At 47.3% G+C, this 15,865-nt stretch overlaps 1 protein-coding gene across 2 annotated transcripts in view; it reads right to left on the bottom strand.

Moving 5' to 3' along the window:
* The window catches only part of arhgef3l (Rho guanine nucleotide exchange factor (GEF) 3, like), a 40,777-nt gene extending 32,615 nt beyond the window's left edge, over nucleotides 1-8,162 (bottom strand). Inside the window, exons 1-2 of one of the 2 annotated variants that reach the window (XM_065021005.1) lie at nucleotides 7,819-8,162; nucleotides 5,199-5,250 (exon numbers count right to left, since the gene is read on the bottom strand). In XM_065021005.1, the coding sequence (XP_064877077.1) occupies nucleotides 5,199-5,250; nucleotides 7,819-7,862 (96 nt within the window). In that variant the 5' untranslated portion in view covers nucleotides 7,863-8,162. The remainder of the gene's footprint in view (nucleotides 1-5,198; nucleotides 5,251-7,818) is intronic. The other variant, XM_065021004.1, reaches the window with a different exon arrangement.
* Between the last annotated feature and the right edge of the window lie 7,703 nt (nucleotides 8,163-15,865).

Here is a 15,865-nt window from a genome sequence, read left to right as displayed (position 1 = left end):
TCAATATCAAATCATTTCTGATAACTATGAAGTACCTGACTATGAAGTACCTGACTGATAACTATGAAGTACCTGACTATGAAGTACCTGACTATGAAGTACCTGACTATGAAGTACCTGACTATGAAGTACCTGACTATGAAGTACCTGACTATGAAGTACCTGACTATGAAGTACCTGACTATGAAGTACCTGACTATGAAGTACCTGACTATGAAGTACCTGACTGTGAAGTACCTGACTATGAAGTACCTGACTATGAAGTACCTGACTATGAAGTACCTGACTATGAAGTACCTGACTATGAAGTACCTGACTATGAAGTACCTGACTGTGAAGTACCTGACTATGAAGTACCTGACTGTGAAATACCTGACTATGAAGTACCTGACTATGAAGTACCTGACTATGAAGTACCTGACTATGAAGTACCTGACTATGAAGTACCTGACTATGAAGTACCTGACTATGAAGTACCTGACTATGAAGTACCTGACTGTGATAACTATGAAGTACCTGACTATGAAGTACCTGACTATGAAGTACCTGACTATGAAGTACCTGACTATGAAGATGACTATGAAGTACCTGACTATGAAGTACCTGACTATGAAGTACCTGACTGTGATAACTATGAAGTACCTGACTATGAAGTACCTGACTATGAAGTACCTGACTATGAAGTACCTGACTGAGATAACTATGAAGTACCTGACTATGAAGTACCTGACTATGAAGTACCTGACTGAGATAACTATGAAGTACCTGACTGAGAAGTACCTGACTGAGAAGTACCTGACTATGAAGTACCTGACAATGAAGTACCTGACTATGAAGTACCTGACTATGAAGTACCTGACTATGAAGTACCTGACTATGAAGTACCTGACTGTGAAGTACCTGACTATGAAGTACCTGACTATGAAGTACCTGACTGTGAAGTACCTGACTATGAAGTACCTGACTATGAAGTACCTGACTATGAAGTACCTGACTATGAAGTACCTGACTGTGAAGTACCTGACTATGAAGTACCTGACTATGAAGTACCTGACTATGAAGTACCTGACTATGAAGTACCTGACTATGAAGTACCTGACTGATAACTATGAAGTACCTGACTATGAAGTACCTGACTATGAAGTACCTGACTATGAAGTACCTGACTGTGATAACTATGAAGTACCTGACTATGAAGTACCTGACTGTGAAGTACCTGACTATGAAGTACCTGACTATGAAGTACCTGACTGTGATAACTATGAAGTACCTGACTATGAAGTACCTGACTGTGAAGTACCTGACTATGAAGTACCTGACTATGAAGTACCTGACTGTGAAATACCTGACTGTGAAGTACCTGACTATGAAGTACCTGACTATGAAGTACCTGACTATGAAGTACCTGACTATGAAGTACCTGACTGTGATAACTATGAAGTACCTGACTATGAAATACCTGACTGTGAAGTACCTGACTATGAAGTACCTGACTATGAAGTACCTGACTGTGAAATACCTGACTGTGAAGTACCTGACTGTGAAGTACCTGACTATGAAGTACCTGACTATGAAGTACCTGACTGAGATAACTATGAAGTACCTGACTATGCAGTACCTGACTGTGAAGTACCTGACTGAGATAACTATGCAGTACCTGACTGTGAAGTACCTGACTATGAAGTACCTGACTATGAAGTACCTGACTATGAAGTACCTGACTGTGATAACTATGAAGTACCTGACTATGAAGTACCTGACTATGAAGTACCTGACTGTGATAACTATGAAGTACCTGACTATGAAGTACCTGACTATGAAGTACCTGACTATGAAGTACCTGACTATGAAGTACCTGACTGTGATAACTATGAAGTACCTGACTATGAAGTACCTGACTATGAAGTACCTGACTATGAAGTACCTGACTGAGATAACTATGAAGTACCTGACTATGAAGTACCTGACTATGAAGTACCTGACTGAGATAACTATGAAGTACCTGACTGAGAAGTACCTGACTGAGAAGTACCTGACTATGAAGTACCTGACAATGAAGTACCTGACTGTGAAGTACCTGACTGAGATAACTATGCAGTACCTGACTGTGAAGTACCTGACTGTGAAGTACCTGACTGTGAAGTACATGACTGTGAAGTTGAAGTACCTGACTGTGATAACTATGAAGTACCTGACTGTGAAGTACCTGACTGAGAAGTACCTGACTGTGATAACTATGAAGTACCTGACTGTGAAATACCTGACTGAGAAGTACCTGACTGAGATAACTATGAAGTACCTGACTATGCAGTACCTGACTGTGAAGTACCTGACTGAGATAACTATGCAGTACCTGACTGTGAAGTACCTGACTGTGAAGTACCTGACTATGAAGTACCTGACTATGAAGTACCTGACTGAGATAACTATGCAGTACCTGACTGTGAAGTACCTGACTGTGAAGTACCTGACTGTGAAGTACCTGACTGTGATAACTATGAAGTACCTGACTATGCAGTACCTGACTGTGAAGTACCTGACTGTGAAGTACCTGACTGTGATAACTATGAAGTACCTGACTATGCAGTACCTGACTATGCAGTACCTGACTGTGAAGTACCTGACTGAGAAGTACCTGACTGAGAAGTACCTGAGTGAGAAGTACCTGACTGTGATAACTATGAAGTACCTGACTGTGATAACTATGCAGTACCTGACTATGCAGTACCTGACTGTGAAGTACCTGACTGAGAAGTACCTGAGTGAGAAGTACCTGACTGAGAAGTACCTGAGTGAGAAGTACCTGAGTGAGAAGTACCTGACTGTGAAGTACCTGACTGTGATAACTGTGAAGTACCTGTCTGTGATAACTATGAAGTACCTGACTGTGATAACTATGAAGTACCTGACTGTGATAACTATGAAGTACCTGACTGTGAAGTACCTGACTGAGATAACTATGAAGTACCTGACTGTGAAGTACCTGACTGTGAAGTACCTGACTGTGATAACTATGAAGTACCTGACTGTGATAACTATGAAGTACCTGACTGTGATAACTATGAAGTACCTGACTGTGATAACTATGAAGTACCTGACTATGAAGTACCTGACTGTGAAGTACCTGACTGTGATAACTATGAAGTACCTGACTGAGATAACTATGCAGTACCTGACTGTGAAGTACCTGACTGAGATAAATAACTGTGAAGTACCTGACTGTGATAAATAACTGTGAAGTACCTGACTGTGATTATTTTCAATTAAAATGGTAAAAAACAAACCAAAAATAGCATCATAGCACAAATTACCGCTGGAATGAATATTACTAACAGCAGATGAAATAACTTTTGGCCAAGGGATCCGTGGAATAAGATTAAAGTGTATAATACAATATAATTAACCTGTTATTTCTGTTCTTAACCCTGGGCAACATGGGTATGGGAGGCTCACAGGGATATTGGTATGGGAGGCTCACAGGGATATGGGTATGGGAGGCTCACAGGGATAGTGGTATGGGAGGCTCACAGGGATAGTGGTATGGGAGGCTCACAGGGATATGGGTATGGGAGGCTCACAGGGATATTGGTATGGGAGGCTCACAGGGATAGTGGTATGGGAGGCTCACAGGGATATTGGTATGGGAGGCTCACAGGGATATTGGTATGGGAGGCTCACAGGGATAGTGGTATGGGAGGCTCACAGGGATATGGGTATGGGAGGCTCACAGGGATATTGGTATGGGAGGCTCACAGGGATATTGGTATGGGAGGCTCACAGGGATATTGGTATGGGAGGCTCACAGGGATATTGGTATGGGAGGCTCACAGGGATAGTGGTATGGGAGGCTCACAGGGATATGGGTATGGGAGGCTCACAGGGATATTGGTATGGGAGGCTCACAGGGATATTGGTATGGGAGGCTCACAGGGATATTGGTATGGGAGGCTCACAGGGATATTGGTATGGGAGGCTCACAGGGATAGTGGTATGGGAGGCTCACAGGGATAGTGGTATGGGAGGCTCACAGGGATAGTGGTATGGGAGGCTCACAGGGATATTGGTATGGGAGGCTCACAGCGATAGTGGTATGGGAGGCTCACAGGGATATGGGTATGGGAGGCTCACAGGGATATTGGTATGGGAGGCTCACAGGGATAGTGGTATGGGAGGCTCACAGGGATAGTGGTATGGGAGGCTCACAGGGATAGTGGTATGGGAGGCTCACAGGGATAGTGGTATGGGAGGCTCACAGGGATATTGGTATGGGAGGCTCACAGGGATAGTGGTATGGGAGGCTCACAGGGATAGTGGTATGGGAGGCTCACAGGGATATTGGTATGGGAGGCTCACAGGGATAGTGGTATGGGAGGCTCACAGGGATAGTGGTATGGGAGGCTCACAGGGATAGTGGTATGGGAGGCTCACAGGGATATTGGTATGGGAGGCTCACAGGGATAGTGGTATGGGAGGCTCACAGGGATAGTGGTATCCACAGTACTTTTTTAAATAACATAAATGCACTGTTCTTTAAGCTTTAAAACTGCAAAGTTCTCTCTGCCTCGTGGCAAAAATGTGTAGAAATGGCAGGATATTTAGCTTCAAAAGCTGCAACAACAAATCTCTCTCTGCCCCATGACAACCCCTCTGCCCCATGACAACCCCTCTGCCCCATGACAACCCCTCTGCCCCATGGCAACCCCTCTGCCCCATGGCAACCCCTCTGCCCCATGGCAACCCCTCTGCCCCATGACAACCCCTCTGCCCCATGACAACCCCTCTGCCCCATGACAACCCCTCTGCCCCATGGCAACCCCTCTGCCCCATGGCAACCCCTCTGCCCCATGACAACCCCTCTGCCCCATGGCAACCCCTCTGCCCCATGGCAACCCCTCTGCCCCATGACAACCCCTCTGCCCCATGACAACCCCTCTGCCCCATGACAACCCCTCTGCCCCATAAAGGAAATGAGTTTGAAAAGCGCTAAGTGTTCTCTCTGACACCAAGAGGAAAGCCGTCTCAAAAGGTATTTCTCTGGACCCTAGACTTGGTTCGTCCAGCCATGCAGTCATCATAGTAAATAAAACTCCTTGTAGACTATTTATTATTATACTTGGTTCTGATTATGATGGAGGGGGGAGGGTCCCCCTGATGAATGTCCTGCTCACATTAGAGGTAAGCAACAATGATAAACTTACTCCTGCATGGTCTGGTGGGCTGGTGGAGTGGGTAGCCCTTTGTACATCAGACCTACAAAACACATCAAACAGACACAGAAAGACAAGAGGCAGAATGATGTTAAACTTGTACATCAGACCTACAAAACACATCGAACAGACACAGAAAGACAAGAGGCAGAATGATGTTAAACTTGTACATCAGACCTACAAAACACATCGAACAGACACAGAAAGACAAGAGGCAGAATGATGTTAAACTTGCACGTCATTGTTAATATGGTCATTAGAGCAGAAGACAGAAAGCGCAGTGAGAAGCAAAACCAGGAAACGACCTACGAACCCCAGGCCTCGTCCCAATACTACTAACATGCAGCCCTCCTCCAGGGCCTCGTCCCAATACTACTAACATGCAGCCCTCCTCCAGGGCCTCGTCCCAATACTACTAACATGCAGCCCTCCTCCAGGGCTAACATGCAGCCCTCCCCAGGGCCTCGTCCCAATACTACTAACATGCAGCCCTCCTCCAGGGCCTCGTCCAATACCAATACTACTAACATGCAGCCCTCCTCCCTCCCAATACTCCAGGGCCTCCAGGGCCTCGTCCCAATACTACTAACATGCAGCCCTCCTCCAGGGCCTCGTCCCAATACTACTAACATGCAGCCCTCCTCCAGGGCCTCGTCCCAATACTACTAACATGCAGCCCTCCTCCAGGGCCTCGTCCCAATACTACTAACATGCAGCCCTCCTCCGGGGCCTCGTCCCAATACTACTAACATGCAGCCCTCCTCCGGGGCCTCGTCCCAATACTACTAACATGCAGCCCTCCTCCGGGGCCTCGTCCCATTATACTACTACTAACATGCAGCCCTCCTCCAGGGCCTCGTCCCAATACTACTAACATGCAGCCATGCAGCCCCAATACTACTAACATGCAACCCTCCTCCAGGGCTCCGTCCCAAAACTACTAACATGCAGCCCTCCTCTAGGGCTCCGTCCCAATACTACTAACATGCAGCCCTCCTCCGGGGCCTCGTCGCAATACTAATAAAATGCAGCCCTCCGTCCCAATACTACTAACATGCAGCCCTCCTCCAAGGCCCCGTCCCAATACTACTAACATGCAGCCCTCCTCCAGGGCCCCGTCCCAATACTACTAACATGCAGCCCTCCTCCAGGGCCTCGTCCCAATACTACTAACATGCAGCCCTCCTCCAGGGCCCCGTCCCAATACTACTAACATGCAGCACTCCTCCAGGGCCTCGTCCCAATACTAATAACATGCAGCCCTCCTCCAGGGCCTCGTCCCAATACTACTAACATGCAGCACTCCTCCAGGGCCTCGTCCCAATACTACTAACATGCAGCACTCCTCCAGGGTCTCGTCCCAATACTACTAACATGCAGCCCTCCTCCAGGGCCCCATCCCAATACTACTAACATGCAGCACTCCTCCAGGGCCTCGTCCCAATACTAATAACATGCAGCCCTCCTCCAGGGCCTCGTCCCAATACTACTAACATGCAGCACTCCTCCAGGGCCTCGTCCCAATACTACTAACATGCAGCACTCCTCCAGGGTCTCGTCCCAATACTACTAACATGCAGCCCTCCTCCAGGGCCTCGTCCCAATACTACTAACATGCAGCCCTCCTCCAGGGCCTCGTCCCAATACTACTAACATGCAGCCCTCCTCCAGGGCCTCGTCCCAATACTACTAACATGCAGCCCTCCTCCAGGGCCTCGTCCCAATACTACTAACATGCAGCCCTCCTCCAGGGCCTCGTCCCAATACTACTAACATGCAGCCCTCCTCCGGGGTCTCGTCCCAATACTACTAACATGCAGCCCTCCTCCGGGGCCTCGTCCCAATACTACTAACATGCAGCCCTCCTCCGGGGCCCCGTCCCAATACTACTAACATGCAGCCCTCCTCCAGGGCCTCGTCCCAATACTACTAACATGCAGCCCTCCTCCAGGGCTCCGTCCCAATACTACTAACATGCAGCCCTCCTCCAGGGCTCCGTCCCAAAACTACTAACATGCAGCCCTCCTCCAGGGCTCCGTCCCAATACTACTAACATGCAGCCCTCCTCCGGGGCCTCGTCGCAATACTAATAAAATGCAGCCCTCCGTCCCAATACTACTAACATGCAGCCCTCCTCCAAGGCCCCCTCCCAATACTACTAACATGCAGCCCTCCTCCAGGGCCCCGTCCCAATACTACTAACATGCAGCCCTCCTCCAGGGCCTCGTCCCAATACTACTAACATGCAGCCCTCCTCCAGGGCCCCGTCCCAATACTACTAACATGCAGCACTCCTCCAGGGCCCCGTCCCAATACTACTAACATGCAGCACTCCTCCAGGGCCTCGTCCCAATACTACTAACATACAACAAGGAAGAAGCGAGAGGAGGGCTGCATCTCTAATATGCTCTGACATGAAAAAGTAAAAGTGTCTGGTCCATCTTCAATAGTCAGTAAGACCAAGGAAGTAGGATAGGCATTTGAGATATTGGAACAAGGTCCATTTTAATAACCCCCAGCAGACAAAACCTCGTAACAATGCTCTATATGACATCGAAGTAGGGTGAGAGAGGAAAGAGAGAGCTCACTGAGGGGAAACAAGAGAACATACCAGGAAGTCCGAGTGTAGCCTTCAGTCTCATCTCTCTCCATCATCCCTCGCTTTCTCTCTCATCAAAGCATCGTCTCCAACACACAGACCATCCTCCCCAAGACACTCTAAAACACAAGTTAAAACAACAACTGGATCCTAACCTCAGTCCTCTCCTCCTTCCAATACGCTCACCTGTCGCTCATCTGTTCTGGTTCTTCCCAGAGACGGCGAGAGAGAGAACAGACTCCTCCCTTCCTCCCCCTCTCTTCCCCTTGCTCTTTCGTACCAAAACCACATCCTCTGACAGAACATCTTCATGTATCCGCTGTGTTCGGTTTCCAACACGAGGCTCAGACAACTGAACCCTGTGAACGCTACTGACTCACACTGTACAGATGACTGGTCAATGAAATGCATCAGAAATACCGATCCTAGAGCCATGACAGTGTTGTCAGATACAGGAAGTGAGCCAGTTGGCCTAGTTCACGACCTGATAAAGGCTTTGACAACATGAACAAAGCAGCATCATATTGGTTCCCCTAGCCTGGTTACAGGTCAGTATGTGCCAAACAGAAGAGGAGGGACCTAGTGAAATTCGGCCAACAAGAAACGCTCGTTACTACAGTATGCACTTATGATTACAATCCTGCTGCTCTAAATCACAGAGTGTTGAGCAGGTACAATCCTGCTGCTCTTAACCACAGAGTGTTGAGCAGGTACAATCCTGCTGCTCTAAACCACAGAGTGTTGAGCAGGTACAATCCTGCTGCTCTAAACCACAGAGTGTTGAGCAGGTACAATCCTGCTGCTCTAAACCACAGAGTGCTGAGCAGGTACAATCCTGCTGCTCTAAACCACAGAGTGTTGAGCAGGTACAATCCTGCTACTCTAAACCACATAGTGTTGAGCAGGTACAATCCTGCTGCTCTAAACCACAGAGTGTCGAGCAGGTACAATCCTGCTGCTCTAAACCACAGAGTGCTGAGCAGGTACAATCCTGCTGCTCTAAACCACAGACTGTTGAGCAGGTACAATCCTGCTGCTCTAAACCACAGAGTGTTGAGCAGGTACAATCCTGCTGCTCTAAACCACAGAGTGTTGAGCAGGTACAATCCTGCTGCTCTAAACCACATAGTGTTGAGCACGTACAATCCTGCTGCTCTAAACCACATAGTGTTGAGCAGGTACAAAACTGGAACAGATTTGAAACGTTGAGATACATATGCTGAGTTGACACAGGCAGACCCATTCTGATCTTTTATCCACTATCTGACAGATCAGATTAGCTTTTTTTTTGTTGCAAAAGATGAGAATTGAGCTGCCTGTGTAAACGTAGCCAAAGTAGACACGTTACTAATAAAGTTGACCATTTGCTTCTCTGTCATTTCACAAGGACTTGGCCAAAGCAGAAATAAACCCAAAAGAAACCAGGTTATGGTTCCCTCTCTGAAAATAGCATAATCACAATCAAAATGACTTTGGGTTTTCTGCACTGTACAACTACCCCATGAGTGACTGGTCACATTACATCACTAGCCCTGGGTGGACCATTAATACCCTACATCACTAGCCCTGGGTGGACCATTAATACCCTACATCACTAGCCCTGGGTGGACCATTAATACCCTACATCACTAGCCCTGGGTGAACCATTAAAACCCTACATCACTAGCCCTGGGTGGACCATTAATACACATCATTAGCCCTGGGTGGACCATTAATACACATCATTAGCCCTGGGTGGACCATTAATACCCTACATCACTAGCCCTGGGTGGACAATTAATACCCTACATCACTAGCCCTGGGTGGACCATTAATACCCTACATCACTAGCCCTGGGTGGACCATTAAAACCCTACATCACTAGCCCTGGGTGGACCATTAAAACCCTACATCACTAGCACTGGGTGGACCATTAAAACCCTACATCACTAGCCCTGGGTGGACCATTAATACCCTACATCACTAGCACTGGGTGGACCATTAATACACATCACAAGCCCTGGGTGGACCATTAATACACATCATTAGCCCTGGGTGGACCATTAATACCCTACATCACTAGCCCTGGGTGGACCATTAATACCCTACATCACTAGCACTGGGTGGACCATTAATACACATCACTAGCCCTGGGTGGACCATTAATACACATCATTAGCCCTGGGTGGACCATTAATACCCTACATCACTAGCCCTGGGTGGACCATTAATACTCTACATCACTAGCCCTGGGTGGACCATTAATACTCTACATCACTAGCCCTGGGTGGACCATTAATACTCTACATCACTAGCCCTGGGTGGACCATTAATACTCTACATCATTAGCCCTGGGTGGACCATTAATACACATCATTAGCCCTGGGTGGACCATTAATACTCTACATCACTAGCCCTGGGTGGACCATTAATACTCTACATCACTAGCCCTGGGTGGACCATTAATACACATCACTAGCCCTGGGTGGACCATTAATACCCTACATCACTAGCCCTGGGTGGACCAATAATACCCTACTTCACTAGCCCTGGGTGGACCATTAATACCCTACATCACTAGCCCTGGGTGGACCATTAAAACCCTACATCACTAGCCCTGGGTGGACCATTAATACTCTACATCACTAGCCCTGGGTGGACCATTAAAACCCTACATAACTAGCCCTGGGTGGACCATTAAAACCCTACATCACTAGCCCTGGGTGGACCATTAATACACATCATTAGCCCTGGGTGGACCATTAATACTCTACATCACTAGCCCTGGGTGGACCATTAATACTCTACATCACTAGCCCTGGGTGGACCATTAATACACATCATTAGCCCTGGGTGGACCATTAATACCCTACATCACTAGCCCTGGGTGGACCATTAATACTCTACATCAATAGCACTGGGTGGACCATTAAAACCCTACATCACTAGCCCTGGGTGGACCATTAATACTCTACATCACTAGCCCTGGGTGAACCATTAATACCCTACATCACTAGCACTGGGTGGACCATTAATACCCTACATCACTAGCCATGGGTGGACCATTAATACCCTACATAACTAGCCCTGGGTGGACCATTAATACCCTACATCACTAGCCCTGGGTGGACCATTAATACACATCATTAGCCCTGGGTGAACCATTAATACCCTACATCACTAGCCCTGGGTGGACCATTAATACCCTACATCACTAGCCCTGGGTGGACCATTAATACCCTACATCACTAGCCCTGGGTGAAGCATTAATACTCTACATCACTAGCCCTGGGTGGACCATTAAAACCCTACATCACTAGCCCTGGGTGGACCATTAATACTCTACATCACTAGCCCTGGGTGGACCATTAAAACCCTACATAACTAGCCCTGGGTGGACCATTAAAACCCTACATCACTAGCCCTGGGTGGACCATTAATACACATCATTAGCCCTGGGTGGACCATTAATACCCTACATCACTAGCCCTGGGTGGACCATTAATACTCTACATCAATAGCACTGGGTGGACCATTAATACTCTACATCACTAGCCCTGGGTGGACCAATAATACATATCATTAGCCCTGGGTAAACCATTAATACCCTACATCACTAGCCCTGGGTGGAACATTAATACCCTACATCACTAGCCCTGGGTGGACCATTAATACAGATCACTAGCCCTGGGTGAACCATTAATACTCTATATCACTAGCCCTGGGTGGACCATTAATACCCTACATCACTAGCCCTGGGTGGACCATTAATACCCTACATCACTAGCCCTGGGTGAACCATTAATACTCTATATCACTAGCCCTGGGTGGACCATTAATACCCTACATCACTAGCCCTGAGTGAACCATTAATACTCTATATCACTAGCCCTGGGTGGACCATTAATACCCTACATCACTAGCCCTGGGTGGACCATTAATACCCTACATCACTAGCCCTGGGTGGACCATTAATACCCTACATCACTAGCCCTGGGTGGACCATTAATACCCTATATCACTAGCCCTGGGTGAACCAATAATACTCTATATCACTAGCCCTGGGTGAACCATTAATACTCTACATCATTAGCCCTGGGTGGACCATTAATACACATCATTAGCCCTGGGTGGACCATTAATACTCTACATCACTAGCCCTGGGTGAACCATTAATACCCTACATCACTAGCTCTGGGTGAACCATTAATACCCTACATCACTAGCCCTGGGTGGACAATTAATACCCTACATCACTAGCCCTGGGTGGACCATTAATACCCTACATCACTAGCCCTGGGTGGACCATTAAAACCCTACATCACTAGCCCTGGGTGGACCATTAAAACCCTACATCACTAGCACTGGGTGGACCATTAAAACCCTACATCACTAGCCCTGGGTGGACCATTAATACCCTACATCACTAGCACTGGGTGGACCATTAATACACATCACAAGCCCTGGGTGGACCATTAATACACATCATTAGCCCTGGGTGGACCATTAATACACATCATTAGCCCTGGGTGGACCATTAATACCCTACATCACTAGCCCTGGGTGGACCATTAATACCCTACATCACTAGCACTGGGTGGACCATTAATACACATCACTAGCCCTGGGTGGACCATTAATACACATCATTAGCCCTGGGTGGACCATTAATACCCTACATCATTAGCCCTGGGTGGACCATTAATACACATCATTAGCCCTGGGTGGACCATTAATACTCTACATCACTAGCCCTGGGTGGACCATTAATACTCTACATCACTAGCCCTGGGTGGACCATTAATACACATCACTAGCCCTGGGTGGACCATTAATACCCTACATCACTAGCCCTGGGTGGACCAATAATACCCTACTTCACTAGCCCTGGGTGGACCATTAATACCCTACATCACTAGCCCTGGGTGGACCATTAAAACCCTACATCACTAGCCCTGGGTGGACCATTAATACTCTACATCACTAGCCCTGGGTGGACCATTAAAACCCTACATAACTAGCCCTGGGTGGACCATTAAAACCCTACATCACTAGCCCTGGGTGGACCATTAATACACATCATTAGCCCTGGGTGGACCATTAATACTCTACATCACTAGCCCTGGGTGGACCATTAATACACATCATTAGCCCTGGGTGGACCATTAATACTCTACATCACTAGCCCTGGGTGGACCATTAATACTCTACATCACTAGCCCTGGGTGGACCATTAATACACATCATTAGCCCTGGGTGGACCATTAATACCCTACATCACTAGCCCTGGGTGGACCATTAATACTCTACATCAATAGCACTGGGTGGACCATTAAAACCCTACATCACTAGCCCTGGGTGGACCATTAATACTCTACATCACTAGCCCTGGGTGAACCATTAATACCCTACATCACTAGCACTGGGTGGACCATTAATACCCTACATCACTAGCCATGGGTGGACCATTAATACCCTACATAACTAGCCCTGGGTGGACCATTAATACCCTACATCACTAGCCCTGGGTGGACCATTAATACACATCATTAGCCCTGGGTGAACCATTAATACCCTACATCACTAGCCCTGGGTGGACCATTAATACCCTACATCACTAGCCCTGGGTGGACCATTAATACCCTACATCACTAGCCCTGGGTGAAGCATTAATACTCTACATCACTAGCCCTGGGTGGACCATTAAAACCCTACATCACTAGCCTGGGTGGACCATTAATACTCTACATCACTAGCCCTGGGTGGACCATTAAAACCCTACATAACTAGCCCTGGGTGGACCATTAAAACCCTACATCACTAGCCCTGGGTGGACCATTAATACATATCATTAGCCCTGGGTGGACCATTAATACTCTACATCACTAGCCCTGGGTGGACCATTAATACACATCATTAGCCCTGGGTGGACCATTAATACCCTACATCACTAGCCCTGGGTGGACCATTAATACTCTACATCAATAGCACTGGGTGGACCATTAATACTCTACATCACTAGCCCTGGGTGGACCAATAATACATATCATTAGCCCTGGGTAAACCATTAATACCCTACATCACTAGCCCTGGGTGGAACATTAATACCCTACATCACTAGCCCTGGGTGGACCATTAATACAGATCACTAGCCCTGGGTGAACCATTAATACTCTATATCACTAGCCCTGGGTGGACCATTAATACCCTACATCACTAGCCCTGGGTGGACCATTAATACCCTACATCACTAGCCCTGGGTGAACCATTAATACTCTATATCACTAGCCCTGGGTGGACCATTAATACCCTACATCACTAGCCCTGAGTGAACCATTAATACTCTATATCACTAGCCCTGGGTGGACCATTAATACCCTACATCACTAGCCCTGGGTGGACCATTAATACCCTACATCACTAGCCCTGGGTGGACCATTAATACCCTACATCACTAGCCCTGGGTGGACCATTAATACAGATCACTAGCCCTGGGTGGACCATTAATACTCTACATCACTAGCCCTAGGTGGACCATTAAAACCCTATATCACTAGCCCTGGGTGAACCATTAATACCCTACATCACTAGCCCTGGGTGGACCATTAATACCCTATATCACTAGCCCTGGGTGAACCAATAATACTCTATATCACTAGCCCTGGGTGAACCATTAATACTCTACATCATTAGCCCTGGGTGGACCATTAATACACATCATTAGCCCTGGGTGGACCATTAATACTCTACATCACTAGCCCTGGGTGAACCATTAATACCCTACATCACTAGCTCTGGGTGAACCATTAATACCCTACATCACTAGCCCTGGGTGGACCATTAATACCCTACATCACTAGCCCTGGGTGGACCATTAATACTCTATATCACTAGCCCTGGGTGGACCATTAATACCCTACATCACTAGCCCTGGGTGGACCATTAATACCCTACATCACTAGCCCTGGGTGGACCATTAATACCCTACATCACTAGCCCTGGGTGAACCATTAATACTCTATATCACTAGCCCTGGGTGGACCATTAATACCCTACATCACTAGCCCTGGGTGGACCATTAATACCCTACATCACTAGCCCTGGGTGAACCATTAATACCCTACATCACTAGCCCTGGGTGGACCATTAATACCTTACATCACTAGCCCTGGGTGGACCATTAATACCCTACATCACTAGCCCTGGGTGGACCATTAATACCCTACATCACTAGCCATGGGTGGACCATTAACACACATCACTAGCCCTGGGTGAACCATTAATACCCTACATCACTAGCTCTGGGTGGACCATTAAAACCCTAAATCACTAGCCCTGGGTGGACCATTAAAACCCTACATCACTAGCCCTGGGTGGACCATTAATACCCTACATCACTAGCCCTGGGTGAACCAATAATACTCTATATCACTAGCCCTGGGTGAACCATTAATACTCTACATCATTAGCCCTGGGTGGACCATTAATACACATCATTAGCCCTGGGTGGACCATTAATACCCTACATCACTAGCCCTGGGTGGACCATTAATACTCTACATCAATAGCACTGGGTGGACCATTAATACTCTACATCACTAGCCCTGGGTGAACCATTAATACCCTACATCACTAGCACTGGGTGGACCATTAATACCCTACATCACTAGACCTGGGTGGACCATTAAAACCCTACATCACTAGCTCTGGGTGGACCATTAAAACCCTACATCACTAGCCCTGGGTGGACCATTAAAACTCTAAATCACTAGCCCTGGGTGGACCATTAAAACCCTACATCACTAGCTCTGGGTGGACCATTAATACCCTACATCAATAGCCCTGGGTGGACCATTAATACCCTACATCACTAGCCCTGGGTGAACCATTAATACCCTACATCACTAGCCCTGGGTGGACCATTAATACCCTACATCACTAGCCCTGGGTGGACCATTAATACCCTACATCACTAGCCCTGGGTGGACAATTAATACACATCATTAGCCCTGGGTGAACCATTAATACCCTACATCACTAGCCCTGGGTGAACCATTAATACCCTACATCACTAGCCCTG

Source organism: Oncorhynchus nerka, linkage group LG7 (assembly GCF_034236695.1).
Source record: "Oncorhynchus nerka isolate Pitt River linkage group LG7, Oner_Uvic_2.0, whole genome shotgun sequence".
NCBI lineage: Eukaryota > Metazoa > Chordata > Actinopteri > Salmoniformes > Salmonidae > Oncorhynchus > Oncorhynchus nerka.
Note: the sequence above shows the minus strand (reverse complement) of the source record. Positions and strands in the feature narration are given on the sequence as shown.